Consider the following 26,376-nt stretch of genomic DNA (forward strand, 5'->3'; position numbering starts at 1 on the left):
CTGTGTTTTGTTTGTCTGCATTCTTTTATCAGTTTGTCGGACAGCTTGATAGAGGAAAGATTAGGACTCTGAATCCTAGCTCTCAGTCCTACTGTCTGTGTAAGTTTGGGCAAACAGCTTCCTCTCAGAACCTCAGTTTTCTTATCATAAATTGGAGGTGGTGATCATAATACACAAGCCTTTATAAAATATGGGCTGTTGCTTGTTCTCGGTGCCTCCTATCTATTAACTAATTTAATTCTCACAGCTACCCTGTAAAGGTAGCTACTATTATTATCCTCATTTTGCAGTTGGCATAGATGGAAGCACAGCAGAGAGATTAAATAGCTTAAATAACTTTCCCCAAAATGGTACAGCCAATAATTGACAGCTGGGATCTGAACCCAGACACTCTGATTCCAGAGTCCAGGTTCTTATAGCGCTAAGTTGTACCACCTCATGGGCCATTTTGAAGGACTGAGACAATGTTTAAGAAGCACCTGTGTAGCAGGATCCTCATAAAGGTTCGCTCCCTTCCCTTCCCCCACGCTTTCCTAATCTCTCATTATTCCTCCTTGTAGAACTTTCTACTCCAGGCTCATCTGCCCACAAGCCCTTCAGTACAGTTTGCACACTCTCTTTGCCATTTGTGCCATTCTCCCTAGATTGCTTCTACCTAGTCCCCAGTCCTCACCTTCTGTAATCAGTTTCATTTCTGGTTCTTCATTTCATGCTCTGCATAGTTGTGGGACCATATGTGAAAAAAATCCTCTGTGAAGAACTCGGCGCCCCTGCAAACTCGGCAGTGAACTGCGTACCCCTGGAGGACTTTGGAGGCCACCACCCTGACCCCAACCTTACCTACGCAGCTGACCTGGTGGAGACTATGAAGACAGGAGAGCATGATTTTGGGGCTGCCTTTGATGGAGATGGGGTGGGTAAAGTGCATTTGAGTGAACTCTGATGCAGGCCAGGCCTAATGTGCTAAATTGGGGGAAAGCAGGCCCTGCAGCCTGGAGTGCAGTCAAGTTCCCTCACTGTACCTGGAGTCAGGGCTCAATTATTAGAAGACCCTCTTGACAGAATAACTTGAAGTGGAACCATGTGTCTAGTGTTTGCTGAGAAAGGCAGGGTGATTGGGGCCTGGTTATCATGTCATGACTGGTGCTCCATGAGCTGACTGGGTTCTCGATCTCCATCCTTAGGTGGATTTTTGCTCTTAGCCAGCAGCTGGATCCTTGTTCAATCTCTGGAAAGGGTTTTGACCTTGTGATATACCCATCTGTTCATTCACATTAGCTGAAAGATGAAACTATAATGAGATAATTAACAGTTCATTCTTTAGCTACAGTTAATATTTGAAATAAACATGCCCTTTTATTTGCATTGGTGAATATGTAACAGACAAGGAGGGACAGTGTCTTAGAGATAGCAAACACTACACATATTTACTTGGTTAAAAATTTATTTCGGTGGTTGCTATTGTTCTTTAACATCAGCTGGAATTCATTGTTTCCTATAGAATAGGTTTTCCAATGTTAATATTTGGGGAATATTAATATTTGGGAGATAGCAGAGATTGGGACATTCCCTGGTAGCTCAGTTGGTAAAGAATCCACCTGCCAGTATAGGAGATGCAGGTTCGATCCCTGAGTAGGGAAGATCCCCTGGAGAAGGGAATGGCCACCCACTCCAGTACTCTTGCCTGGAAAATCCCATGGACAGAGGAGGCTGGTGGGCCACAGTCCACGGGGTCGCTAAGAGTTGGACACGGAACAAGCGAACAAGCAGACGTTATTTTCACTGCATCTTTCTGCTGCAGCGCATCCTGGGCTTCCTCTTTACTCTCAGCTACTTGAGTACTTGCTGTATATCAGGCGCCAGGAGAACAGTGAGTGACAGCATATTTTGTTGGGTCCTGCCCCAAATGGAGGTGCCAAGATTTAGGAGCCTTTCCTTGAGGAAATCTGTTTTGTTGCTTGGAGAATGCCTGGTAGACCTAGCAAGCTTTAAACAGCCCCCATTTCCTCTCACTGTGAGAGATCTCTTCTCTGGGAGAGAAGAGAGGTGATTGGTTCCAGGGTTTGGAGAAGGTCAGGGAGGTTACATTCAGCTGTCTCTGGAGGAAGAACTGAGAATTCAGCCCAGAAGGAGTTTGCACTTTAACTCAAAAGTTTTAGCTCTTTGGCACTGAGGTGCCATTGGCCCAGTGGTACTGTACAATTAAGAATAAAGTCCAGTGTCTAGAACCCAGTATGAATAAATGTATCAGCTTTAAATTTTACAAAACCTCCATGTAAGATAGTTTGGTTTCTTCAGCACTTTGATTAAAAGATCTCCCTTTGAATCCCCCTTCTCCCAAAGGATCGGAACATGATTCTGGGCAAGCACGGGTTCTTCGTGAACCCTTCAGACTCTGTGGCTGTCATTGCTGCCAACATCTTCAGCATTCCATACTTCCAGCAAACTGGGGTCCGTGGCTTCGCACGCAGCATGCCCACCAGTGGTGCCCTGGACCGGTAGGTCTCTCTACTCCCTTCATTCCCAAGCAGGCCCTCATAGCGCCAGGAGTGCCCTTCCTGCTTTCAGCTCAGATATCTGATGCATACATAGTGTGTTATCTAAGTGTTTTCTTTATGAAGGAATGGTGTCATTTTTTCTGGATTGGATGTGCCCCACTGTGCTGCTTTAGCACTCTGCGTTTCTCCCATCCTGGCTCTTCTCACACTGTGTGCTGATAGGCTGTTTACTTGACTATCTGCCCTGTTGAACTTGAAACTAATACAGAGAAAAGAATGTCTGTCACTGTGCTAAACTCTGACTGGTCATGGCGTGCCTGATACACACACACACACATACACACACACATGACTCATTTTAAAAAATGAATGATTGAATGTTAATGAATAAATGAATGGATGGCACTTCTGCTGTAGTCGAGACATCATTCTGGAGACTCACTTTCTCTGGGCAGTGAGCATAGAGTGGGGCTGAAAGACTGATGTAAGATCGGTGCTTCCACAGAACTGTCAAAAAACGTCCCCATCCAGCCCCCACCAGATGCCCATACACACAAGCATAGGAAATGTTCACTTATTCAAAATCTGAATAAACAAAGCTAAAATAGTTTAAAAAATACATTCAGTTTTGGAGAAACAAGGCACCCAGAGACAGTAAACAGTTGGTATCTTGACTTGCTAGCTTATTTATTGTATATCATCTCATTTGAAAAGGCTTTAGGTTAGCTTATGAGATCACATTTAAACCATCTGAAAAATGGAAGTCATAAATGAGCACAAACCAGAGATATTGACTACATCATGTTAGGTGTCCAGTAAATAGTTCCTGCGTGAATGGGTAAAGAACAAGTGAAAGAATGAAAGGCTGAGGCTAGGGAGGAAGAAGAATGTGTATACCTGGTTCTTATAACTGTTGCTCATTAAACATTACTGTATGCTAGACACTGAGCATATATTTTAAGTCATTTAATTCTCAGACTGGCCCCGTGAAGTAAATGCTGTATTTAACTCCTCTTTACAGATGGGAAAACAAAAGGAAAAAGAAATTAACTAATTTGCCCAAGGTCACCCAGCTAGTAAATGATGGAGCAGGATTTGAACCTAGAACCTTTGCTCCCAAGCACTGGGATGTGCAGTGCAGTAGTTTTCTGGTGTGTGTGTGTGTGTGTGTGTGTGTGTGTTATAGAACTAGTGCTGACTTCACTTCAGCTAACAAAGTAATGACTAATAAAGTAATTTGTAGTTGACACTGTTTTCTTTTACATTCACTGTCTCAATTGATCCTCATAGCAGTCCTTATTTTATTTTTGTACTTGTTTTGGAGTATAGTTGATTTACAGTGTTGTGTTAGTTTCTGCTTTACAGCAAAGTAAATCCTCTATAATTAGATATAGCCAGTCTTTTTTTAGATTCTTTTCCCATAAAGGTCATCACAGAGTATTGAGGAGAATTCTCTGTTCTATAGAGTAAGTCCTTATGAGTTATCTATTTTATATATAGTAGTGTGTATATGTCAGTTCCAATCTCCCAATTTATCCCTCCCCAACTCTTTTCCCCCTTGTTTTCCCATCTGTGACTCTATTTCTCTTTTGTAAATAAGTTCATTCATACCATGTTTTTTAAGATTCCACATGTAAATGATATCATATGATACTTGTATTTCTCTGTCTGACTTACTTCACTCAGTATGACTATCTCTAGGTCCATCCATATTACTGCAAATGGCGTTGTTCTTTTTATGGCTGAGTAATATTCCATTTATATGTTATTTGTACCACATCTTCTTTATCCATTCATCTGTCAGCCAGAAGAGTAGTTAGTAGTCTTTCCCAGGACTCCACAGCTACATCAGAGCTAGAATTAGACCCTGTTCCTTCTGCCTCCACATCCTCCCTCCAACGCTGTGAGCTGCTTTGTGGCCACACTATTGTCCATTACACTGATCAGGTCCTGAAATAGCTCTGTGTAATCCAAAAACAGTCTATTCCAATTTATGTGGATTATGTGTGATAATCCATATATAGAATCACAATGGAAAATACTTCATTACCCAGAAAGAAACTTTATTTTATTTTCACAGTTTTAAAAATCATGATTTAATTTTCCTCAAATATTAGAATTGAAATATGATATTGTTTTGCTAGTGATAAGCATTTTGGGAAGCAAATCTCACTAAAAGGGTGAATGAAATGTAGGTAACTTTCCCTGTTCAAAGGGAAAGGAATCTAAAAAAAGAGTCACTCAAAAGTTTCAAATAGACTAAGGATAATATAGGGAGAACTAAAAGATGTATTGCGGGGGACAGGGGACCATGGATTGGTGTGGATGCAGCTAGTGCTGACGGGAGCCCCCCTGGGCCCTGTCCTTGCGGGGCCTTCCAGGGAATGAAAGGAGCACTGACTGGATCGCAGGCAGTGGTCATCCTGGCTGTGTGACCTTGGACTGAGTCACATAACATTCTGGGTCCTGTTTCTCTCTCTGTGAAATACTGACCTCCGAGACCCAGTATCTTCTGGCTCTATAATTATAGGTGCATCGAAACATCATTCTTTTGTTAATTATAGAATGGTTATAAATGCTGTCTGTATCCAAAACACATGGGTTTAAATAGCCCCCCAAAGAGTTTTGTCCATTTTGCCACTGTTATTTCTTCTAAAATATTAAATTCAGTGACCTGAATTAATTCTTTCTTCATACTCTTCTCCCCCTCCTCTGACTCCACATATAATAGCCCATTGTGCACAAGTTTTCTCATACAATTTTCCACCAATCTTAGAATTATATGTCCCTCTGAGCAATGCTAAGTGGAACCCTTGATTACAGTAACGGTTGCTATTTTCCATCCCTCACATGGCTACACTAGCAGTCCTGCTGTGATGTAACTTTGATTTCATGCCTTTGAAGGGTGGCTAATGCTACAAAGATCGCTTTGTATGAGACCCCAACTGGCTGGAAGTTTTTTGGGAATCTGATGGATGCAAGCAAACTGTCCCTTTGTGGGGAGGAGAGCTTCGGGACTGGTAAGTATGCAGCCCTGAGCTGTTTTTCTCCCTGTAAATGCTACTTGCAGTGAAAGCTTAGACTGCTAAAGCAGCGCTGAAATAGTAACAGTAGCTGATATGTCCTAAATCAAGATACAGCTTATTTATAACAACCCTGATGGAGTGTACACATTTGAAAAGCAGCGAGCACGTTCCACCGGGGAGGGTTAATTTTACTTTCAGAGGATCACATCTACCAAGGCAGGAAGTTTGGGCAGCGTGGCCATTGAGTCTGTGGGGATTAAACAGAATGATAAACACATTTTTCTCCCCTCAGTGTTCAAGGAAACCTTTATAAATGTTTTTATTTCTAGGAAGAAATATGGTGGAGTGAGTCAGTTTTTCGTTTTTATTTAAGAGACGTTTTCACCACGGTGTTAAATCTTCTTCTTTAATAGGCATATGTTTTCTGTAGCAACAGGTTATAATTTATTAAGGTTATGTGGAGGGAGACCATTAGGGTGGAACTGAGTTGCTAGGTAATCAAGAAATTGACCATGAAGATCTAAATGTAAATTGTGGTGCAATGAAAGAGTAGAACATGGTATGCTTAGGGGATGTCCCACAATCCTTAGACCCACTTTCCATGTTCTCGCTTCCTTTTTGTAAGTTGTTAAAAGTTTAATTTATTTTTAATTAGAGGGTAATTGCTTTTAATATGTTGTATTGGTTTCTGCCCTACAACACATGCTTTCCCTCCTTTTCTATGCCTTTCCAGTACTGACTTGAAGTCCCACTTCCATGACCTTCCCAGTGACCCCATCCTACATCAGTCTCTCTTCTCTAAACATTCATTCAGGCTTGTGGCCCTTTCCCCAGGGTTGTCTCCAGCAGCCAGGTTGCAAAGTACTGTGCATAATTCAGTGGCCATATTTCCTCTCCTCCTATTGCCTCTACCCAATATTTTGAAGTAAAAGAACCAATCTTCTTGATCCTCAGTACTATTCTTCCATCCTTTGTCAAAGGAAAACTCAAAATCTCTCAGCCTTGCCATTGAATTGCAATTCATGCTGGTTAAACAGAATAAAAGGCTGATTTCTTTTCCTATAAATCCTAGGGTGAGGTGGATGTTGTTGTTGTTCAGTTGCCCAGTTGTGTCCGACTCTTTGTGACCCCATGGGCTGCAGGATGCCAGGCTTCCCTGTCCCTCACCATCTCCCAGAGTTTGCCCAAGTTCATGTTCAGTGCAGAGGTGATACCATCCAGCCATCTCATTCTCTGACACCCTTTTCTCCTTCTACCCTTGATCTTTCCCAACATCAGGGACTTTTCCAGTGAGTCGTCTATTTGCATCTGATGGCCAAAATACTAGAGCTTCAGCTTCAGCATCAGTCCTTCCAGTGAATATTCAGGGTTGATCTCCCTTAAGATTGACTGGTTTGATCTCCTTGCTGTCCAAGGGACTTTCAGGAGTCTTCTCCAGCACCACAGTTCGAAAGCATCAATTCTTTGGCATTCTGCCTTATTCAGCTCTCACAACCATACGTGACTACTGGGAAGACCATAGCCTTGACTATACAGACCTTTGTTGGCAGAGTAATGTCTCTGCTTTTTGACACACTGTCTAGGTTTGTCATCGCTTTCCTGCCAAGAAGCAAACAGCTCTGATTTCATGGCAGCAGTCACTGTCAGCAGTGATTGTGGAGCCCAAGAAGAGGAAATCTGTCACTACTTCCACCTTTGCCCCTTCTGTTTGCCATGCAGTAATGGGCCTGGATGCCATGGTTTTAGATTTTTTAATATTTAGTCTTAAGCTGGCTCTTTGACTCTTCTCCTTCACCCTCATCAAGAGGCTTTTTAGTTTCCTCTCTGCTTTCTGCCTTTAGAGTGGTATCATCCGCATATCTGAGTTTGTTGATGTTTCTCCCACCTATCTTGATTCCAGCTTGTAACTCATCCAGCCCAACATTTCTTATGATGTGCTCAGTGTATAGGTTAAACAAACAGGGTGACAGCAGACAGCCCTGTCGTACTCCTTTCTCGATCTTGAACCAATCAGTTGTTCCATATAGTGTTCTAACTATTGATTCTTGACCTGCATACAGGTCTCTCAGGAGACAGGTAAGATGGTCTGATACTACCATCTCTAAAAGAGCTTTCCACAGTCTGTCATGATCTACACAGACAGAAAGCTTTAGCGTAGTCAATGAAAGAGATAGATGTTTTTCTGAAGTTCCCTTGCTTTTTCTATATAATCCCTCAAATGTTAGCAATTTGATTTCTAGTTCCTCTTTCTTTTCTAAACCCAGCTTGGACATCTGGAAGTTCTTGGGTCACATAATGCTGAAGATTTTAAGCGTGACCTTACTAGCATGGGAGATGAGTGCAACTGTCCAATGGTTAGCACACTCTTTGGTACTACCTTTCTTGGAAACTGGGATGAGAATTGACCTTTTTCAGTCCTGTGGCCTCTGCTGGATCTTCCTGATTTGCTGACATAATGAATGCAAAACCTTGATGGCATCCTCTTTTAGGGATTTGAATAGTTGCGTTGGAATTTCATCACATCCACTAGCTTTATTAACTGCAGTGCTTCTTAAGGCCCACTTGACGTCACACTTCAGAATGTCTGGCTCTGGGTGACTAACCACACCATCGTAGTAATCTGGTTCATTAAGATCTTTTTAATATAGTTCTTCCATGTATTCTTTCTATCTCTTCTCAACCTCTTCAGCATCTGCTGGAGGAGGAAATGGCAAACCACCCCAGTATACTTGCCATGAGAATCTCATGAACTGTATAAAAGGGGTGGGTAGAATGAGCTACGGAGAAGGCAATGGCAAGCCACTCCAGTACTCTTGCCTAGAAAATCCCATGGATGGAGGAGCCTGGTAGGCTGCAGTCCGTGGGGTCGCTAAGGGTCGGACACGACTGAGCGACTTCACTTTCACTTTTCACTTTCCACTTTCACACATTGGAGAAGGAAATGGCAACCCACTCCAGTGTTCTTGCCTGGAGAATCCCAGGGACGGGGGAGCCTGGTGGGCTTCCGTCTATGGGGTCACACAGAGTCGGACACGACTGAAGTGACTTAGCAGCAGCAGCAGCAGTAGCAGCAGCAGAATGAGCTAATAAATTTGAGATGCCCAGTGACAAAATTCTAAGCAATTTAATACCATTGAGGAAGTCACATTACTTCTTGGTATTGAATTGGCTTATGGAATTGGAGGGTATTAAGAATGAGTTTGGAGGTTGAACAATGTCTACAAAAAAGGCTACATGATTTCCCAAGGTCTAGATCTTTGGTCTGAGATATCAAGGCTACTGCTTAGTTCTTTCCTACCTCATAAAATATGAATGGTGCCATATTACTCCACGGGATGCTAGATGACTACCCATTGGACCTGTGAGGTGATCTTTGCCCATGAAATCCCCCCAGTGTTATCCAGTGCAGGCTTGGTATCAGTCATTCTTCCCTATCTATGGGTGAAGCTGTCATTGAAGGCAGGTACCGTGTCTAAACCTTTGGTTTCCTGACTCCGTGTACCTATTTCAGTGCTGAGCCTAATGAAAAGAGAAAAGTCTAGAACAAGGTCTTCCTGGGTGTTTGGATATGTGGAAGATACTGGTTCTATGAATTTGAATTCCATGAAGATCAGAAAACTTGGAATACACCTCTCTGTCTTGGACATTCATGATGATATTATTGTTTGAAGATTCCAAAGCATTCTGCCATAAGGAATCCAGTTTGCGCAGTTTTATGTAAACATTGTTAACTGCAATATCTCATTTTTGTGGTATATTTAGTAATACATTGCCCCTCAGACCCATGTGGATAGCATTGGGCAAGGCGAATCAGAGTCCTAGGGCCAAGTAACCATCTACGTGTTGACTGACTGGGAACAAGATTGCAGACAGGATGCACAAGCTGCTCCTGCCTCGCATGACAGGCCTTCAGATACCAGAGGGCAGTTCTCAGGTCCGCTTTTCTCCTGACCACCTATGCCTAGTCCTCCAGTCATCCCCCACTTCATATTGTTTATGTACCTAGCACTGATTTCTAAATGTTTCCCCGTTCACCAGTGCCCCTCATAGAAGATCATGTCTAGAACTGAGCCCAAATCCTCCAGGGTTGACTTGACAAGTAGAGAGTAGATGGATGACTATTTCTAGAGAATTGGACCCCGTACATTTCTTGATATGACTTTCATTTAGGTTAGCTTTTTGGACATTTCATAATACTGTTTAGCTCATTTAATGTTGTAGATAATTATACCCCTTTAAGATTTTACTCAGTAGCATTTGCCAAGAAAAGTCCCCAGATTACATTTGTGGAACTGATTTCTTTGAACCCAGGCATTAGACTTTAAATTATTCCTTGTTGAGGCTTGTTCTTGTTTATTTATTTATTAACCCATCATCAAATACTAAGTGCCAACCATGGTTTTATCTTCCCTTTGATATCTTTTATATCAAAAGAAAGGATTCATCCTGAGAAAAATCCACAAACTTGTTCTCTCTCTCTTTGAAAAAAAAGACAGTTGTTCCATAATATTTATGAGAAAAACATTTACAAAGCCAGACTCATAGCCATGGATTGCCACTGCTGAGTGAGCACAGCTGAACTTACTTAGCTGAACTTCTGATCTACTTGTTTAGAGAGGAGTTAGGTTCCACCTGCTATGTCCCTTGTTGGCAAATGTTTCCAACAGTTCCTTTATAGAGCTTCTCAGGATGGACATTAGTGATCCTACAAGCTTTGAAATATTTGAATTCTATAGCTTAATTGAGTGCCAGGTCATTTATTTATGTGTTTTTCTAAGTTAGAGTAGAGGCAATTTCTCAGGAAAGCCTCCCTAACTTTCCAGAGTGGGTCAGATCCCCTTATTATTGGATCTCACAGCACTATACCCCTCTCCTTCCTTGAACATAGTACAGCTGTAATTTTACAAGTATTTATAATTACTTGATTAATGTCTGTTGCTTCCACTATACTGTAAGCTCCATGAGGACAGGAGTCATATTTGTCTTGTTCTCCATCATATCCTCAGAGCCTGGTATAAATCCCAGAATATAATAGGTGTTCAGCAAACACTTGTTGAATGAATGAGAGAACACACTATTCACTTGGCACCCACCATTTAGACAAACCAGAGTCCTGGTGTTGGAAAGGAAAGGACTTTAAACATTATCCGATGTAGTTTCCTGTGTTTTGATGGAATCATGAGAGTCTAGTCAGTGCTCTTCTGCTTAAACACTCACCTCTGGCAGAATCTGGGACTCTTGCTGGGACTCAGCACCACCCTACTCTATAGTGCAGAGCTGAGGACCCACGGTCTTTGTGAGACAAGATGACCTTTTATAAAAGAAAAGGAGAAATTTACTTGCAAATAGGTGCAAAAGAGTCAGACTTCACAAGAACTGGCTCACCAAATAAAACAAATCACTAGCATTTAAATGCACAAGCTGTAAGATTACTCTTATCAAGTACACGTTAGTCTGTTCATGGTGGAGAAACAGTGACTGTCTCACATGATCATTGTGGCCACCAAGGCTGTGACACTCCTCAGACATCAGTGTCACAAATGCCAGGGATGGAGGTGTTTTTGTTATGGAGCCAGAACGGGACAGGGTGAACTTCCTATTTTTGGTTGACCTCATGGTACAGTTACTTTCCTCCTGAATTGTGGGTGATGATGCATGTGTTTATACACAATGGTAGAGGGAAATCTTGAATTCTTGGGAAAACGGGAAGAAACGTGAAGTCACTGAATAAACTAGAATGTCACTGCTTTTGAAATTCTTCCTTGGGAAAAGGAGGGAGGGGCTTGGAATAGAGGGATAGGAAACCAGGTTGAGGACTAACTTGGTATCATATGCGAATAGGCCAGTAAATTCTGATCTGGCCCAGTCTAGAGGTTAGCAATAGTTTTCTCCCGTCCCATCCTGAAAAGGTTCTAGAGGTGATATATATTATATGGGAGTGGTCTCTTGAAGAAGTACAGCATTCATGCTTTGCAAATTTCCTTTAATTTTAATTTCTTATGAAAAACCCTTCATATTTATACTTCATCAGCTCATTCCGCAAATGTTTATTGAGCTTTGGCTCTGTTCCAGATACTGAATTAGGTTCTGGGAACACAGTGGTAAGCACAGCCTCCCTGTGGGCTCCATGGGGGCCACATTTGAGGAAGGAAATCAGACCTTGGGCAGGTTATCTCAAGTGTGCAAAGCAATAGAATCTGAAGTACAAGATGTGCCAGGGACTGTATACCCAGGGCACCTAACCTGGTTTTGTGGTGAGGGGATTAGGTTTTTCTATCTAGTTCTCTGCCTGTTCTAATTTGCATACCTTCGAGTACATTTTCCTGTAGGTAAATCTCCCCACAGGAAGGTTAGAACGTCCTGTCTCTGGGAAATTTCCCGGACAGAATATCCCAACAGCACTGGTCTGATACCCTAATTGTAACTGACTCAGTTAATCTGTCACCTGCATGCCTAGCTCTCCATCTTGCTCATCTGTGAGGGCAGGGGACGCGTCTCACTCATCTTAGTGTTTTCTCGTATCCTTAGAATATGGTAGACACTGCCTCATACTTGTTGAGTATAAAATGGAGTTTGGGTTAAGACACATTTTCTGCCTGTCAAGTGCTTACCAACTTCCTCCAAAGGAAACAGAAATTCTAGGGGCAGTTATGAGGCAGTGCAGGATAAATAGCTAAATGGAAAGTCTGAGGGCTGCCGAGGGGGAGCTTCCCCTCGAAGCCTGGAGTGGTGTGGAAAAGGCTTCCTGAGGAGCTTTCCTGCCCTTTCAGAGGGAAGTCATCTGTGCAGTAGAAGCCAAAGAGGACAGCACTGTGGACAGAGCAGGTCTGCTGGATCACCAGTCAGTCAGCTGGGGTCTGGTTGTCCTTTGGACAAACCCTTCCTGAGAGCTGACTGCACACCAGGCGTGAACCAGGTATAACTCATAGTGTAGGGTGGGGTAAGAACAGACAGGGTGTGACAGAGTAGAGGCAAACACAGAGGATAACAGGGAAGGCATCCTGGATAAGAAGGAAGTTGAAAGTAGTTACAGATATTAGCCAGGCTAGCAGTTATATGTAGGGTAGAAATTTACAGGCAGAGAAAACAGCATGTTTAGGAGATGGAAGGAAAAATAGAGATGGTCAGAGAAAGAGACAGGCAGATGCTCAGGTTTCCAGAGAACTTTGTGGAACTCTTTTTCAGCTGTCATGGTCCATCCACAGACCGTGGCCTGGCAACAGCAGGAGCCTGGGCACTCCTGAGGTGTTCATACTGGTAAATGAAACCTAATCCCTAAACTGTTGGTGCTTGGCTCCCTCAGCAAAGGTTGACATTTTTCTTGGCTAGGACCCAGCGTGTGCTCTGACTGAGCAGAGTTTATACATATCACAAGGTGCTGATTAGGCCAAAGTCAAGTGACAGGTGTTTGAAGATGCTGAAAGGGCAGAATCCCCATGGGCTTAGCTGGTCCCTGAACTGGACCAAGTTTGAAGAGACCTGAAGCAAAGCTTGCAGCAAGAACTAGTGGTGCTTGCTGATAGTGTTTCCCCTTCCTTATACTTAGTGGGCTTGGCTTCTTTTTTTTTTTTTTTAATTAAAAAATGATACCAGTAATTCATATTCATAATAGGAAAATAGGGGAAGAAGAGAAAAACACTGTAATCCCATTGCACAGAAAAAAAGAGCATATTAGGTTATATTCTATTTTCTTCCCCAGTATGTATAGTTAAGGGACATTGTTTTTGAAAGCTTAATGAGATAGTGGAGAGTATTAATTTTCCCTAAATGTTTATTTTTCCCTTACTCATAGTGGTATCTTATATTGGTTTCAACTGTTATATGGTACTCGGGCTTCCCTGGTGGCACAGACAGTAAAGAATTTGCCTGCTTTGAATGGTACTTAACAGTTTATAAAATATTTTCATCCTTTCTCACAGAAGAGTCTTAAAATTGTGTGAGAAAGGTGGCATTCCCTCCATTTTACAGTTGAAGAAACTGTATGAGGTTCAGCAATGAGGCTCAGAAAAGTTGATTTGTCCAAATTCAAGCAGCTTATAAGTAAGTTTTAGATTCAGGTTTTCTGATTCTTAAATATAAAGCATTTTTCACTGACCCAAAACTGCCACACCTGCAAAAACAGCAGTAGCTTGAGAAACACATCTACACACCATTGCCTTTTTTTCACTAGTAACTTGTCATCATTCATTAGAACTCTAAAGAAAATGACATTTACCCAGACCTAAGTATTAGAGTTACCCAGCATTTTGATATATCCAAGGTGATTAGTGAGATTAATGAGAATTTTCAAAAGACACTGGAGATTGTGTAAATGGAAGATAATATTTATTTATGTTATACAAGGTAAGATTTTTAGATTTTATTTTCATGTCTACATAAAGGAAAAAGCTAATTCTTAGAACAGGAAAAGCACAAAGGAATACTGCCCACTATGCTTTCAGCTTAGTCTCCCCCTCCCCCAAAAATAGAAAAAAGAAAACTAAAAGGAAGGAAGGACAGAATAAAGAAAAATGAACTTAGGGGCTCACAGACAAATAATTCCAAGCTATACACTTCTGTCATGAATTCTCATATACAGAGGTAGCTGCCAGTATCTTACCGCTGAGGGTAAACTGTTGCCAAAGCATATCATCATCTGCAAAAGCTGTAGAAGCCAGAGAGCTAACTTTCTGTTGCTTGAAAGAGCAGTAAAGGCAAATAAAAGTCCATAGCTAATAAAATTAGGTAAACATTTGTAACTTTCTTGTATAATGTGCTAAAAGAATTACTTAATATCTCTAGTTTTGCCAGCATACAGGTTTTGAGAACTGCTGTCTCTAAAAGTGGTATCTTAGAAAGACCCTTTTGGGGGGGCGGGGGGAATTGTGTATTTTTATGAACCAAAAAAGAGAAAGAGAAGATGTTGCAGTAGATTAATTAATTGATTAATTCTTCATGTGCTCCTTCACAATCTGTTATTTAATATATTCCATGTAAGGGTACATAAAAGATGCCTCCAAGAAATACATGGTTGAGGTGTGAAATGCTCATAAATGAATTACTGAGGCTTGAGCAGGAAGCATGGTGCTGCACTGTATGTTTAAGCAATCACTATACAAGAAGAGCAAGTAGCTCATAACTGCCTAGGGAAGCTGGGAGCTAGATTGGAGCAGATATTTGAGCTGGGTCTAAAAGGATGAAGAGAGGAAGGAAACAAACTTACCTCATGCCTTATTGCCAGCATTGTGCTACTCTCACAATTCTAAGGAGAATAAGACCCAGTGAGAAGTCAAGAAGGACAGAGAGGCACATGAAGAATTCAAGGCATGATCATATGCAAAACATTATTAGAGGGATTGTATTGAATCCTATTCAGAAATCAGAAAGTGGAGCTCAATATCATTTGTTTTTTTTTTTTTTAAGAATAAGGATGTTAAAGGCAACAAATGAGAGTTCTGTTCCAGATCAGGCTCTTGGAAAAGGGGCTCCATGCATAAGTGTGTGTGTGTATGTGCTCAGTTGCTCAGTCATGTCAGACTCTTACAACCCCATGGCTGTGGCCCACCAGGCTCCTTTGTCCATAGGATTCTCCAGGCAAGAATACTGGCGCAGGTTGCCATTTCCTCCTCCAGGGGATCTTCTTGACCCAGGAATTGAACCCACATCTCTTGTGTTTCCTGCATTGGCAGGTGAATTCTTTACCACTGTGCCACCTGGCAAGACCCCTCCATGCATATAAGTACATCCAAATGTGCTACTTTGTTATTTTCAGTCAAGATTTTAGCAAGGACCTCAGCAAGAGACAGATGTGCCATGGTTTGTTTAACTCAATCCTTTGTGGTTAAAGAAAGATGTCCTAGAACTGGAGTTCCTGGATCCACAAGCAGGTCCATTTTTAAGGCTTTCATATTTTTTGCCAAGTTGCCCTCTAGAAGGACTGTAACCCTCCCAGAAACAGCATGTTGGAATCCCATGATTCATGGGGTCGCAAAGAGTCAGACACAACTGAGCAACTGAACTGAACTGAACTGAACTGAATATTAGGTGTTCTCATTTTTAAATCTGTGGCCATTTGTCAAACAAGTAGCAGTTTCTTATTATGGCTTTAACTTAAATTTGTCTTCTTAAAAATAATATTATATATGTATACATAAATATTATATTAATCAGGTACCTGTATTCATTTTTTTGATTAATTGCCTATTTATATTCTTGTGGCCTATATTTCTGTTGAGGCTTTGCTTTTTCCTTGTTAATATATAAGAGCTTTTTCTATATTGTTTTAAACATCTACTTTATTTGCAAATGTTTTAAATTTTTTTTTTAGTTTGTCAATGGTCTTTTAATTTTATCCATAATAGTTTTGCTGATAGAAATGCTAATTTTTAAGTAGACAACTAGAGAGACTTTTTCCTTTATGAATTTTGAATTTATATGTGTTTGCCATCTCTAAGATTAAAAACAGTTGTATGTGTGTGTATGTGTGTGTGTGTGTGTGTATAGGATATATATATCTCCTAGTATTTAAAGGTTTTCAGTTTTTATATTTGAATGTATAATTCATCTGGAATTCTTTTTGGCATGGTGTTTAATGTATAATTCATCTGGAATTCTTTTTGGCATGGTATTTTATAGGGAAAAAACTGATTTTTTCCTAACTGTTTAACTAGTTATACAAATACTACTTAAAAAGTAATCCATTCTTTCTTACAGCATTGAAGTGACACCTTTATCATTTATTCAGGTCTCATATGTGTTTGGGTCTCTTTCCAGGTGCTCTCTTTTGTTGCATGAATAATAATTAATTATTTTAATTATTAAAAATTCACAATGGTCATGTTCTTTTGTTTTTTCCCCCTCAAATTCATACTTCATAATTGATATATCACATTCTGCCAAGTTATTCCACTGACATTTTTATTGGCATTTGCTTAAACTTCTAAATTACTTAGGAAAGCTTCAACTTTTTTCAGTAGTATGTGGCTTTATTCAATAAGTGGTTCCTTCCATGTATTCAGGTTTCTCAGTAAAATTTTATGACTTTTGGTTGGATCATGTTTACCACTGAGTTTATTCTCAAGTATTTTAGAGAAATCACACTTCTCACAGCTGCTTGCTGTCCCCCACCAGGTTCTGACCACATCCGTGAGAAAGACGGTCTCTGGGCTGTCCTTGCTTGGCTCTCCATCCTAGCCACCCGCAAACAGAGTGTAGAGGACATTCTTAAAGATCACTGGCAAAAGTATGGGCGGAATTTCTTTACCAGGTAAGCCTCAGCCTGGCCAGGAACAGAGGTAGTGCGGGGAAGTGGGCAGAGAGAAATCTCATGCATTCAAATTCTTTCCTAACTGTTAATAAAATCTCAGTTCATTCACTTCTATCTATTGGGGATCTTTAAATCTATTGGGGATTTTTAAAACAATTCAGTTGGGGTTGAGATGAAGTCAACTTTTATGTTAGCTGTAAAGAACGAGGCTTAAAATTTTTAGTTAACTTATTCAAAAGAATGAATGTTTTGTCAGCCTTTTAAATGTACCTATCAGATGGGCACGATAATAGCATTGGATTTGGATTCAGAAAAGTGGATTAGAATTTTATTTCTGCCCCCTAGTAGATTGGGAAGTCATTTAACCTCTTTCTGTACTCAGTTTTCTCATTTGTAGAAATGGAAATGGAAGTCTAGCTATTGAATGGATTAAATGAAATATGAGTCTGAAAGTGTTTTATAAACTTTGAGACACTGAAAATATGGAAACTTTTTCTGAAATTATGGAAACAATTATGCTTAGTCTAAATCAACTTTTCTGACTCATTAAAATAGGTCCCCAAAGGCTGTGAAGTTATCAATGCTTCATTCATTGATTCAATAAATACTGACTGTGTACCTACTTTCTGCCAGGCACTGGGGCTTCTCAATGGACAAAATACTTAGAATAGTTAGTAAGTCTTCTTTACCATACATATTTCTATTTTTAAGATGCATTAACATTTTTTCCAGTGTGCTTTTCTCTAATTTCAATTTGCCTTTCCCCTAGTAAGTGTAAAAATAACAGATTTTGCCCCCTGGATCTCACTATTCTAATTATGGAAAAGAAATATGAAAGCAAGGATATTAGATAAATTACTTATCTGTAAGAAATGTAAAGATATAATTTCTCTGAACTTCAGTTGCCGTCTCTATAAAAATAGGTGAGTTGAGACTAGAGAATTTAAAAACTATATCACAGATTCAATGGTCCATGATCTTTGGATAGTCGAGAAAGAATTCACCCTTAAGCAACTTGGTCTCCTTAATCAGAAAACTTTTTTCAACTTTGGACAAGTTCATTGCTATCTTCCTCCCTCAAGTTATTCTTTGGTGGAAGGTGTAAGTAATATCTGCCACACAGTAGCCCTGCAAATACAGCAAGCATCTCTACCTTCTAAGAACCAGAAAAACCTGGTAATTCAGAACAGCAGTCATGAACTCTCTAGAGCCCAGATGATCACAAAGGCAGGATCATGTCTGTTTTGGTGCTTGATGGTATCACCAAACACCTAATTCATAGTGACATTGTATAAATATGCTTTCAGTAGATAAATGAGTTAACAAGTTAACAGTAGACAGAATGGACTAAGATTAGAACAGTTTGTTCAAAGAGAGGGTTACTCTTGAATCAGTTAGAAGCCTCCATCTAAAAGCTATCAACATATTTTTATTAATCTTAAATAATTGCTAACCAAGTATTACAAATGAAGTCCTTAGAACCTGAATCTATGGTTAGTTAAGACTCCATTCTACCCTCCATTCATTTAACAAAGTGCTCTTTGCATGCCTTGTTTCACATCAGCCGCAAAACAGTTATTGATCAGGCAACTGAGATTCTGAGAAATAAGGCAACTTGCCCATAGTCACACAGTTAGTAACCAATAAAGGCTAAATTCATAGCTCCTTCTGTCTGATTCCAGAGCTCAGATTCTTTCCATTATGCCCCTCTGTGCCTAGGATTTATAGAACATTTCCCTCAAACACCCAAAGGTCACAGAAGTAAAGCACAAACACCTGGTTGTAATTTCGTGCTGTTTATCATTTTAACTGGGGGAAAGAGCTGACTTCAGGATTAAGGGGACTGCTGTCCTTGATTCATAGAATCCTGGAGCCAGAATAGTTGGCCTTAATTCCCTGGTATTTCTCATGTCTCAGAGGTGTCATCTTGCACATATATATTTGTTTCACTATTGCAAATAAATATAGACTCTGCTATCTTGAGCCTCTAAAAAATAACTCTCACAAGAGGGTGTGTGCCACCAGGACAAGGAAGGCCACCTGTAAGAGTCTTTAACCTCACAAGAAAGAAGTCAAGAACAATTCTTGGAGGAAGAATAACAGTCATAGCATTTCATTTGTGATATGCTTTTATTTTTCTCTTGGCCCATTGCATTGCACCAGGCTGCTCTGTCAGGGTGAACACTGTGGATCAGAATCCACTCTCACTGATAGGAGGGAGGCGTTCCAGGTGTAAAGAGTTAGGGCTTAGAAAAAGAATGAGTTAGGGCTTGGCTCCTTCATTTGGTCAGTGAAAACTTGGCCTTACTCGTGGAAGCTCCTGTGGAGACTGGAACTCTCCTTAGCCAACATCTCAGCAGCTTAGACAGGCCCCAGACTGGGAGCCTTCCAGCATGGATCCCAAAGAAGCTCCAGCTGTTTGGAAGAGCAGTGCCTGAGTCATGTGTGCCTTCATGCAGCCTTCTTTAGAGATAACACTGCTTTTGTTTCTCCAGAGGTGGTGATTAAATGTTAGATTGCTTCTCTCAAAAGCCTTTGAAGCTGCTAAGAGCTTTATTCTGTAGAAAAGCCTAAATGGGAGTTTTCTGCTCATTGAGAAGCCCCTAACCCTTTCCTGAAACCCTCCAAATGCTTCCTTTCATCCCTGGCCTGCTCCATCCCCAGAGAATGACATGCTTATATTTTTGCCAGCTTCTTCTGAAGTTAGATGTTTGGGGGGAGGGCCAAACAAATGATGCAAAAAGTGCTGATATCCGTTGGTGTGATTTGAAGTCAGCCTCAACTTTGTGATTTCTCCCAGGTATGATTATGAGGAGGTAGAAGCCGAGGGTGCAAACAAAATGATGAAGGAGTTGGAGGCCCTGATTTCTGATCGCTCCTTCGTGGGGAAACAGTTTCCAGTGGGTGACAAAGTTTACACCGTGGAGAAAATTGATAATTTTGAGTACAGTGATCCGGTGGATGGAAGCATTTCAAGAAATCAGGTAGGAACAGATGTTTGTATACATGGGAGAGAGTTCTTGGAGCTTGGTCTCTGAAATCTCAAGAGAAAAAAGAAAAAGTTTTCTTGGTCATTTGTCTTTTGCTGCCCTGTTTTCTCAAGTGACTTTCTGCCGAGTCCCATATGATTTGCACAGGTACTTGTAGGTAAAATGGTTTTTGCCCTGGTTCTACGTTCACCCTTATGCCCTCATTCTGGGATGCTTAGTCTAGACTCCAGAAGGACTTTTACATTCTCCAGAATTCTATGTAAGAGGTCACATTGGATGTGTGCACAGAAAAGAGCCCTAGAATCTTAAAAAAAATGGAGAGCTGCTGCCTTCGATCTCAACCTCCTCCCTCTCTCTCAGGAGACTGCAGCAGAGTGCCAGCATGGCATGAGAGTGATCTCCCTATATGTTTCTGTGATCTATTCTAATTTCTAAAAAAGAAGAAAAAACCCAGACAATCCATTTGTGGACTTAGAAACATTCACTGTTATCACCTGTAGCACATGGCTCGAAACTGACCCTCACATAGCAGTGTGCATCGCAGTGGAGACCCCGGAAAATATCTGGATGGAGACAGAGTTGTTAGGGCTTCCCTCGCTGGGTGCTGGGCACCCAGGGTGCGGGCTTGTCAGCCCTTCTCTGGGCTTCTCACGAACACCCAAGCCCAGGCTCCTCTCTCCTCTGGTTCTGCTGCTATTGTCACAGAATGGACTCAGAATTTAGAAACTGAGGGATTTCCCTGGTGGGCCAGTGGTTAAGACCTCACCTTCCAATGCAAGGGATGCAGATTCAATCCCTGGTTGGGGAGCTAAGATCCCACATGCCTCGTGGCCAAAATACATAAAACAGGAACAATATTGTAACAAATTCAATAAAGACTTTAAAAATGGTCCACATTAAAAAATATATTTTAAAAAAAGAAACCGATGATTAACAGGGAGATAAGACTCTGCTATAGCTTCCCAATTAGCTTTTTTTTTCTGATCCAGATTTTTGGCCTGGTCCTTCTCAAGGCATCCAGCGCGCTTTGAAGGAGTTGAGCTGCAGGATTTATTTGAAGTCTCTCTTTGGAGAGCAGGTAGTGGATGGGTGGATGGAGCCTGGCCACAGTGACCCTCGGTGCCTGGAGTATCCCTTTCTCAGAATGTTGGCCCCGTGGCTTTTTTTCCTTATGCCTTTTTACCATCTGGGAGAACTTTGGGGCCAGTCTGGATGATTGTAAATGATGTCTGAACTAATTAGAAAAAGAGAGGCCCGGGGTGAGGGTGTAGGAAAGGGGAGGGTGGAGCCCAGGGCACGGCAGAGCAGAGCAGAAAATTTTGTGGTGAAGCCTTCAAAGAGAGAACAGACCTGTAGAAGTAACCTCCAACTCTGCACTGCATCCCACGTCTACCAGGAGTGAGGTGTGTGTGGGAAGGCCATCGGCATGGGCACAGTCCCTGCTCTCTGCGCTCTAAGGAAGTCAGCAGCTCCACGATCTATAAGCAGAAAAACCAGGGAGGAGGGAATATCTTCTGAAGTAGATACAGCATCTTCAATCAAGTGGAAAGAACGTAGAAGCTTCAGGTTGAGGCTGTGGGGTAGGAGACCAACTCTGGTATATGCCTAGAAAGCAAGAAATGGTAAATAGATATTAACTGTGTCCTCTGCACATTGACTAACCGGGAAGGTCCTCTGGGGTTTTCACCTGCCGCCTTCACTGCTGAGTGGCATGCTGAAACACTGGATGGGATTGGGTGACAAATAGTAGATGAGAGGTAGTATCTTTCCTTTTTGATCATCAGCTTCATACAAACTTCTTTCTGTGGACGAACTGACATACTTAGCGAGACTGAAGGGTCTTCAAGTAACTGTCTCACCCAGCCTTCTTGCCTCAAGAGTCCCCATCCTTTTTCCCCTGAATCAAGATTATTGAGGACGAGAGATGTGGCCAGAGAGGGAAGAGAGAGAGTGGGCTTGGCATCGCACCCACGTGGACCCTGCTTTGAATCACCAGGTGTTGGTGGAGACTGACCACTGGATCCTGCTCAATAGGTTGGAGTAGCTGGCGTCTACTATTTGGGGCACCTGGCCCCCTGACCTCTTTTTGAGGCTCTCTATCAGGATTCTGCAAAGAGCTCATCCTCTGGTCCACTTCAAACTTCGTCTGCTCTGATTTCAGCCCATTCTGATCATGTTTTTCTCCTGATTTGGACATTGACTTTCTGTATCTAGCAGCTTGTTTTTGTTTTTCTTTTTATAAATTTATTTATTTTTTAGTTGGAGGATAATTGCTTTACAATGTTGTGTTGGCTTCTGCCATATATTAATATGAATCAGCCATAGGTATACACATGTCCACTCCCTCTTAAACCTCCCTCTCAGCTCCCACTCCATCCCCTGCTTTAGTTTGTCACAGAGCACCAGGTTTGAGCTCCCTGCATCACACAGCAAATTCCCACTGGCTATCTAATTTTACTTATGGTAATGTATATGTTTCCATGCTACTCTTTCCATTCATCCCACCCTCTCCGTCTACCACTGCTTATTTACTTATTTATTAATCTTCAAACTGGAATGGTTATCCCATAAATCACAGGGAAGTGGGATGAGAAGGCCAGTGTTGTGTCAGCCTGGGTCTCCTGCCTGACCCTGGAGATGCTTCTCCTCCATAAGCCAGCGCCCATTGGCTGGATGAAGTGACAGGCTGACCAAGGGCAGGCTCATGGGGCTCAACTGAGGCTGTTTCTCAGGATCCTACGATTGATCAAGTATGGATGAAGTTAGATCTCCAAATGGACCCCTCAAAATTTTCCAGCCTTCACTCTCCCTTCTAGGGGTGAGAAAAAAACAAACAAACGCTGTTATCTTTCCCAGGGCTTGCGGCTCATTTTTGCAGACGGTTCGCGCATCATCTTTCGACTGAGCGGCACTGGGAGTGCGGGTGCCACCATCCGACTGTACATCGACAGCTATGAGAAGGATCTCGCCAAGATCTACCAGGACCCCCAGGTAATGCCTGAGCCCTGAGCCCTGGCTGGTTCTTTCTGTTGGAGGGAGGGATAGTGGTTCCATTTCATCTGCATCGTCACAGCTCATCTCTCAAATGATCCAACAGGTGGGCTCTCTTTCCTTCATGTCTCCTTCAGTACATCAGAAAACAAAAATAGCTAACAATTATCTGAGCATTTTATATTTGTCAAGCTCTGTTCTAAAGCCATTATCCAAATTGGTATACTCATTTCATTCTCAAATCTCTTATTCTTATCTATTAATACCCCTACTACAGATAAGGCAACAGAGGCTCAGAAAGGTTAAGCAATAGTTAATAGGTTCACACGCCTGGAAAGTGGCAGATTCAAGTGAACTAATCTTTCAGTCAGCCCCAGTCTGGTGCTCTGGTCTGTCGGTGATTATTTGCCACTTTGCTAGGTCTCATCACCTTGCCTGGAAGAACACACATTGATTCCAGATTTGGTTCAGGGTACAGGATAGGGAGGGCTGGGGTACGGGGTAGGGAAGGCTGGAGTAGGGATTAGGGAGGGAGAGACTGCTTCACGACCCAGAAAGAAAGGTCTTTATGGGAGAGTGTTTGGATTTGCAACTTGTGTTTTGGGTTCCCAGCCCCACCCAGAGTGTCTCCAGGAGTATGTCAGAGTGAGGACGGACCCTGGGAGCCAGGGTTGATGACTTGGAGGACAGTCATCATCCTTGTTCCTTGTCTTAGGAGCCCAACCAGAGTTCTTAGGAACCCAGCCAGAGTTCCAACAGTTCTTAGGAACCCAACCAGAGTTCTTAGGAACCCAACCAGAGTTCCAGAGCCAAAACCAGTTTAGGAAGTGTGGAGGTGGGTTAGCCCCTTCTTGGCAGCTCACAACACACACCGTGCCTTAAAGCTCTAAGTGGACTTGCAGTACAGATGCCCGTTTAAATAGTGTTCGCCACGCCTGTTTTCCCACAAAGGTTTTTCCTTCTAACACCTAATTAGAATCCTGTGAAACTCATTTGAAAACCCCTGGCATAGTGCTTTTGAGCATCCATTTTGGAATTAGAGAGATCTGGTTTTAAATTCAGTTCCTGCCACTTAATACCTGTGTGTCCTTGGGTAAGTCTTTTTAATGTTCTGAGCTTTGGTTTCTTTGTCTGTAAAATGGCAGAATGCTACTTACCTCAATGTTATAGGAATTCAAGGCGACAATGAATGCAAAGTTCAGAATATTAATATTGTGGCTAACATATGGGGTTATCTTTTGAGAAAAAGTGGCTCTTACTGTTGTTTTTACTACAAAAAGAGAGAAACGCAAGGATACTTCACTTTCTCAGATTTTCCAGTGGCCAGGCACCAGTTTCAGTTATTGCCACATCCCTGTGGTATTGAGACATCCCTAAAACTAAAATTAAAGACAACGGTATCTACCTTGTAGACCCACAGAATAACAGAGCAAGAGCAAGAAAGGAAGTTGTGCTTCTCTGTCTTAACCCCAACACATGGTAGATACAAAGAATGGATGAAAGATGTTTCATCTAAACTGTAGTCCTTAGGAGATGGGAGGGCACTGAAGGATATAGGGTGCCCACATACCCAGGGGTACCTTCTTTCCAGGTGGGGACTTGCCTTCCCCTACTCTGGAGCTGCTGGTACTCAGCCTCAGCACTTCACTGGGGCTGTTGGAGCCCCCAGGGAAGTGGCAAGTGGTATGTGAGCCTGTGCAGTGGTTCTCTAGCTTTCTTCTAGGTATAATGAGTTGGTGGAGATTTAGGTGAGGGAAAACAACAGTGGGCAGGCAGTAGAACATGAACTACTCTTGGCTTTGCCCTTGAATCACCAGGTCAACTCACTTCACTTCTTTGGGTATCAGTTTCCTCATCTATAAAATGGGCAGTTCAACTAGATACATAGTTTTCTTTTTTTCATATTAAAAATATTTACTTATCTGAGCAACAGCAGAATTCATTTTTTTTCTTTAAGTGAGAAGTTGGAGAAGGAAATGGCAACCCACTCCAGTACTCTTGCCTGGACAGTTCCATGGACAGAGATGCCTGGCGGGCTGCAGTCCTCAGGGTCGCAAAGTCAGACACGACCGAGCGACTAACTTTCACTTTTTTTTTCAAGTGAGAAGAGGTGGGGGTGGTGATGTTGTGTTTTGAAACGATATTTTTGGGTAGAGTGTGGGAAACAAATTGGAGGATGCAGAAGCTGATGTGGAAGCACTGTTGTTCCAGGTAAGAGGGAGGACTTGGTTTAGCGAGAGCTGTGGCCCTGGGATTGGGAGAACTGGGTGATATAGAAGGTTAGTCATTTAGGATGCTGGGAGTTCAACAATAGGAATATGAGAGAAGGAGGTATCAAGAACAACTCTTAATTGTTTATTCACTATATATGATAGACTGTGGTGTCACATTGTTGAAATAGGGAATGCTGGAACTAGGTTTCTTTTGTGGGGAAAGAACCATGTCTTTGCTTTTAGACTTAAGAGAGTTTGAGGAGCCTTGGGGATAGCAGAGTACGCAGATGAGTGTTTGGAGCTTAGAGGTCAAGTCAGGGCTGGAGCTCTGGATCTGTCTCTAGAGAAAGTGGTGGCAAAGACTGTTCTCTTTGTGTCGCCCTCAGGTCATGTTGGCCCCCCTTATTTCCATTGCCCTGAAGGTGTCCCAGCTCCAGGAAAAGACGGGACGCACTGCACCCACTGTTATCACCTAAGAAGACAGGCCAGATGTGGTACGTCCCTCCACCCCAGGCCCTCCGAGTCATCTGATTGAAGAGCACAGACAGAAACAAAATGTATTCACCCCGGCTTTTTAGGATTTGGTTTCTCCACTAACCAGTTGTTGACAAATGGTACTATTCCAAGGCTCTGCCTGTTGACATGCCTGCAGGAGCCGTGTGGGAAAGAGAAAAGAGAGAACCCAGGGGCTTGTGCCACTGCCAGTTCCTTTTCGTGTCCTTGTGCGCTGCTGCTGCGTGGGTGTTTGTCTCCTTAGCACCAGGTCCTGTTTACACTACGCTGGAAGGTGGAGGTTGAGCATCAGTTCCTGAGGCCAATGTCCATCCCTGGGATCTGCCCCATGATATGACAGTGGGAATTCCTTTCTCCTTGGTGAGCCTTTCCCTCATTTAATGTTTACATGTCATTGAGCAAAACGCAGTTTCTGGTGCCTTCTCTCCAATCAGTTCTTCCTTCAGAGTGAGACGTACTTGTCTACAGATTTCTCTCATTTTGCCGCATAGTCCCATTCACACAAGTATTTTGGGATATTAAAGCAAAATAAGGTACTGTGTCTTGGTGTCTTTTTTTCTTACAAAATGCTTCTTTGATTTCAGAAAGAAACCAGATTTTTTTTTTTAAGAGGGGGAGGGTGGTATTGTATTTTGTTTGGATGTCCTAGCTAGGAAAAAAAATGTTCTCTGCACTAGGTTTAAAATTAGACTCAAGAACTATAATTTCAAATCTTAGCAGGGTCAACCAAACCCTGAATCCTTCCGCGGTGGATAAATTAAGCTCGACATGGTTAACTTGGAACAAGGGGAAGGAAGAGAGTCTTCAGGAGATCTTAAATAGCAAAGATTGCCTTGTGCCCTGGGTGCCTAGATGCCACGCTCCCTGTTGAGGGGACAGGCATTACCAGCATGTGGCTGG

General features: G+C 42.1%; 1 protein-coding gene across 2 annotated transcripts in view; it reads left to right on the forward strand.

The window, feature by feature from the left end:
- PGM1 (phosphoglucomutase 1) overlaps positions 1–26,017 on the forward strand; it is a 64,604-nt gene extending 38,587 nt beyond the window's left edge. For both annotated transcript variants that reach the window (XM_055401935.2, XM_055401934.2), the window contains exons 5-11: positions 723–913; positions 2,344–2,498; positions 5,403–5,518; positions 16,634–16,769; positions 19,570–19,753; positions 22,616–22,750; positions 25,350–26,017. In XM_055401935.2, the coding sequence (XP_055257910.2) occupies positions 723–913; positions 2,344–2,498; positions 5,403–5,518; positions 16,634–16,769; positions 19,570–19,753; positions 22,616–22,750; positions 25,350–25,439 (1,007 nt within the window). In that variant the 3' untranslated portion in view covers positions 25,440–26,017. The remainder of the gene's footprint in view (positions 1–722; positions 914–2,343; positions 2,499–5,402; positions 5,519–16,633; positions 16,770–19,569; positions 19,754–22,615; positions 22,751–25,349) is intronic.
- Positions 26,018–26,376: the final 359 nt, after the last annotated feature.

The sequence above is a fragment of the Moschus berezovskii genome, chromosome 4 (assembly GCF_049115385.1).
Source record: "Moschus berezovskii isolate FMDL1 chromosome 4, NW_MosBer_1.0, whole genome shotgun sequence".
NCBI lineage: Eukaryota > Metazoa > Chordata > Mammalia > Artiodactyla > Moschidae > Moschus > Moschus berezovskii.